Genomic DNA, 5,000 nt, shown 5'->3' with positions numbered 1-5,000 from the left:
ACGCCACCGTAAAACACATTAACATCTGTTCTGAGAGCGGCTGCATTCTGGAGAGAAGTCGTGCACACGTGTAGCTCGTCTACACTCGACTGAAAGTGTATTTAAATCAGTATAAACACAACGATTCCTTTCATGTCGTGCATCAGTTCTTTTGGACGGTAAAAGCAGAGAACGCTGGCAGCTTCTCTTCGTAGTTCAGCTCATCAACAGCCCGTTCTCAAATTCATCCCGCCCCTGAGCTTAATGAAAACTTTACGACAGCGGGAAGGTAAAAGCCATGGAGCTCGCAGATTACCCGGGGACGCAGTACTGCTCTCCGGGGGACAGTGACTTCATCCTCAGGAAACCATATTCAAGAAACGCAAACAGCACAGCTCTTTTTATCCCTAACGCCCGTCAACAACCTACAGCACACACGAGCTCATTGAAGCGTTTAGAGTGCTGCATTCCTTCCCTAAACACGGTTATTAAATAGATTCTGATCTCTTGAAGATTTCATCTCAGAGAACAAAGAGCAGCATCAGCAGCACAGACTGAAACCCCGTAACTGTGGCGTTTATGAGGCTCAGCGCACTGTAGTGATGTGGGCGTCTGTGACTAAACAACCAAAGGGCAGGAAATGTAGACAATACTTCGGCAAACACACGACTGTACGCCGCACACTGAGCGCCTTCAACTTTCTGAGTTTATTATTAGTATTTATTATTATTTATTATATATATTATTTTATATTATATATATATATAAACATATTAATAATATATATATATATATATATATATATATATATATATATATCATAATATATATTATATCTATATATATATATATCTATATATATATATATATATATCTATATATATATATATCTATATATATATATATATCTATATATACTATATATATATCTATATATATCTATATATATATAATATATAATTAAAAAAAATATATATACATATTAACTATATATATAAAAATCTATTAATTAAAAAATTATTATATCTACTAATTTACATATATCTCTATATATATATTTTTATTCTTACATTTAACAAAAGCCTAACCTTTACCAGCTACAACATTCGATGAACACATGAATATTAGAATACAATATTTATGTGTAATTTCTGAAATGGGTCATTTGGATTCTAATAATTTTGTACTTTTAAAATACTAAAATTTTACTTGTGGTATTTGTTACGTTCACTTAAGTAAAAGATCTGCGTACTTCTCTCACCACTGCTGATTATAAGTGATCCACACCAAAATAAAAACATAATTAATAGAAAGAGAATGTCAGATTCTGTGTTATTGTCCAGATTTAAGAGGATTTTCCACCCAATTTAGTGCATTGATATTAATAAACAAAAGTAAACTGAGTCCAAAGGACAAAATGAATTCAAGCTGGGCCACCAAACACAGAGCGGATCGCAGCAACATGAAACCTCACATCAGGCAACGTTTATTTTTGGACACTCAGCCCCCGGGGGATCAGATCTGAGATAACCGCTAAAGGTCAGGAGACAATATGAACTTCACCACTGGAGCAGAAAACACCAACGTTTGAGTCGGCGTACGAATAAACCATCACATTTCCACTAACCCCCTCCTCGAAGAGTTCTGGCATGCATGGTCAGCTAAACTATACTTGTGCCTGTACAAACCTGCTAAAAATTCATTTCCACCGCATGTGCACGCTGACAGCCATCAAAACAAAAGAGTGGAAGGAGCGCAAAGAAGACGGGACCAATCAAACCCGAGTGTCCTCAGCCGGTCACGCGACACTGCCTGGCACATGCAGGCCCCGGGTGTCTCTTACAGACATTCCCAACATGCCTCAGGCCAACATCTAGTGTTCATCATCACCCCCGAGCTCCGGCTCTGGATGCAGCACAGCTGGGAGCTCGTTTGTGCAGCTTCACAACAGAATAAATTACAGAAATATGACTCAAGAACGAGACGAATGTTAATGTCTGAGCATTCGGCAGACGACGGTTCCCGAAGCAGATTATAGAGAATTAGGCGTCTAAACTAAAAGAGGAAGTGTGTGTTCATTGCGGCAGGTACGCAACATGTTTGTGAGGGATGTTGTCCTGCTGCAGGTGTCAGCTGATGAGTTAAAAAGGTAGATTTCTTACGTTCATGTCGCAGAAGGAGCCGAGGATGTTGCTTTCATGAGCAGATATATCCTGATGGAAAGAAGCAGACACAGTGAGATTAATGTCAGAAATGACCTGAAGAAGATTTATTTAGATTTTAATGCAGGATTTCTGAACGACACATTGTTCACGTTCAAAGCACATTAAAAGGATGAGAATGTGTTCCACAGAGACTCGTCTGTTACGTTCAGTACTTGACATTAATAATTAAGACATCTGTATTAATCTGACGATAGATGTACCTCAAAGGAATCCTGCTGAGAAAACTAACATCACGTTAAATCCAGAGGTAGAGCCGGGGGGGCGTGAAGCTTAGCTTAGCATGAACACTGGACGCACGGGGAAACCCAAAGTAGAGGTCGGCAGAATAATTGGTTTGTTGGATTAATGATGCAGATTAAAGCCAGTTTGAGATAATATTAGTATCTCAAACTGTTAGTATTTCACTGACTGTGGATATTTATCTACTTTATTTAAAACGACAGAGTGCAGATCTTACGCAAACAGAGACAATGCAAACAACAACACTGTTAAATAATGCAGCGTCAGCTATAGTATTACTCATACTAGTTACAAACATCAGCACTAATCACACATTACAGCAGGACCAGGACGTGAGGTCACTACACGCAGCTGCCGTTTCATATTCAGCAAACATTGGTTTAAAAAAAGAAAGTGATGTTTGAGATCATCGAGACACTCCATTATATCACAGTACGCATCTTAGGTAACTTTACTCTCACATCAATATCAGCATCAACACCTGCAGGCTGTGACCTGCGGGGGTGTCAGGTGTGTCCTCACCTCTATGGTGGGGTGTGTGTTGTGTTTGTAGGCTGTGTAGAGGGGGAACTGGATCTGGAAGATCTTGGCGGCACACAACAGCAGTTTCTCCCTCTCCTCTGTGCTCCAGGAGCTGAACGGGTCCTGGCTGTCGCTGCTGCCTGCACCCCCATCAACACCCCCATCAACACCCCCAGCCCCACTTCCACTCTCCCCGGGCCCCAGTGCCTCCATCTGGGCTTCACACGGCTGGTTGGCCCCCTGACCCTGGGTCTTATTCTGGTTATGGTCCGGGGCGTCGGCATCCTCTTCGGCAGAGTCTCTCTCCACATTTACAGGTTCGTCCTCCCCGGGTGAGGACGGCTGAGGGAGGCGCCCGGGTGCAGCCTCGGCTCCGCTCCATTCAGACCCCCCCTCAGCCCCAGACACGCCTCCTTTATGAGTGTGATCCTGGACGCTGCAGAGGCGGTCTCTCAGGCTGCTGATCTGAGCGATGACCAGGTTGATGAGGGCGTAGACCAGCTGATTAAAGACCTCCAGGTGCTTGTACTCCTTGAAGCAGCAGAGACATTGTCTGAAGACACAACGCAGAAGACACAGGAGGCGTATTAGTGTACACAACATGGCAGAGGATTACCCGCTTTATGTTCCAGGACTCCTGTTTAATCTCTGCATTTTCTAGCCACCTCTGCTCACGCTGCTCTGCTGGGAACCCGGGTCTCTACTTCAGGTGTTCATTCAGAACTCATGTTCTCATTGAGACCTTTATTACAAACTCAACTTGACGTGTAAGATGACGATACATAAATGACTATATTTCCATTCACACAGTAAAGCGAGTGTGTGCGAGGACACTGATGTTTTGCCACGTCTCGGTGAACCTCTTACCCGTCACTTAAGTCAAAGTACAGGACGGGTCACCAGCAATTTCCTCTTACTTTCAACAAAGACAGAAGCCTGACACACTTACAAATAAAGCACAAGAGGCCCAAGGAAGCATTGCTTCTTGGTAACATTTAAACAAATGAGTCAGCAAAATGTTGACTGTTCAGGTCAGTGATGCAACGTCTCCTTCTTTACACCTAAATATAAAGACACTCCAGCTGGAGGACTAAAAACAGAACTTACCGAGTCATCGTCGACCGTCAGAGCAGATTAGTTTCTGCTCACATAAAACAATAATCATCTTTCTGCTTGAATAATTCCTCCATGTGAAGGAAGCTGGACCACAGAGACACGATGAGTCAGCTGGTGAGAAGCCAACATGACTGGAGTCTGTCCTCACGTCACTTCAAGACGGTTTTCCAGCTTTTATTCAATTAGATTTACAGTTTTCTCTCTTTTCTAATGTTTTAAAGACACGCTGTCCGATATCCTAGACAGAGTTGAAGGATGGGGTTACAGAAAACGCTGACCACACCAACTTAGAGCGAGTAAGTCCTTCTGAACTTGACTTGAACAGTGGTACCCAAAAGAGACCAACGTGCCCCTCGTCCCGGGAACGACGGCTAAGGAGTGAGGTTCCATTGAGAAACATTATGATGCATTCAGGCTCTATTTAGTAGAAATGAGTATTGGGCGAAGTTAGATCTTCATCACGATGTGTTCAAATGTAATCTTGTAAAATGTTGTTTCTGGCAAGAAACTTGAATAAATTCAGATGTTTGATGTTTTCACAGCAATTTAAAATAGATATTAGAGAACGAACCCGTTTAACTTTCTAACGAACACCAGCGTGCAAACGATAATAAAGGCGTGTCTGTTGAAGTACATGGGATTGTTTTGTTTCTTTACTGTGGTATTGGTATCGACCACTACACGTCTGGTATTGTGACGTCCCTCGCTGCAGGTGCTTATTAAACTTTTAACACTCAGTATCAAGGAAAGCAACGTCAAAGCTGCTTTTTCCTTGAGCCTAATGCGAGGCTGGTGTGAGGAAGACGCACTGACCTCTGTGTCCAGGAGCTGATGTAGCCCAGCACTCGCAGGGCATGTTCCTTCTTTAGCTGGAAGCCTCCTTCACTGCCGTCTGCATCCGATACTGAGGAGAAAGAC

At 42.6% G+C, this 5,000-nt stretch overlaps 1 protein-coding gene across 1 annotated transcript in view; it reads right to left on the bottom strand.

Annotated features, from left to right (window-relative positions):
* Nucleotides 1-5,000, bottom strand: part of usp34 (ubiquitin specific peptidase 34) — a 50,918-nt gene that overhangs the window by 36,746 nt on the left and 9,172 nt on the right. The window contains 4 exon segments of the mRNA XM_029435365.1: nt 2,142-2,192; nt 2,967-3,106; nt 3,155-3,519; nt 4,896-4,986. Coding sequence (XP_029291225.1) covers nt 2,142-2,192; nt 2,967-3,106; nt 3,155-3,519; nt 4,896-4,986 — 647 coding nt within the window.

The sequence above is a fragment of the Cottoperca gobio genome, chromosome 1 (assembly GCF_900634415.1).
Source record: "Cottoperca gobio chromosome 1, fCotGob3.1, whole genome shotgun sequence".
Lineage (NCBI taxonomy): Eukaryota > Metazoa > Chordata > Actinopteri > Perciformes > Bovichtidae > Cottoperca > Cottoperca gobio.
Note: the sequence above shows the minus strand (reverse complement) of the source record. Positions and strands in the feature narration are given on the sequence as shown.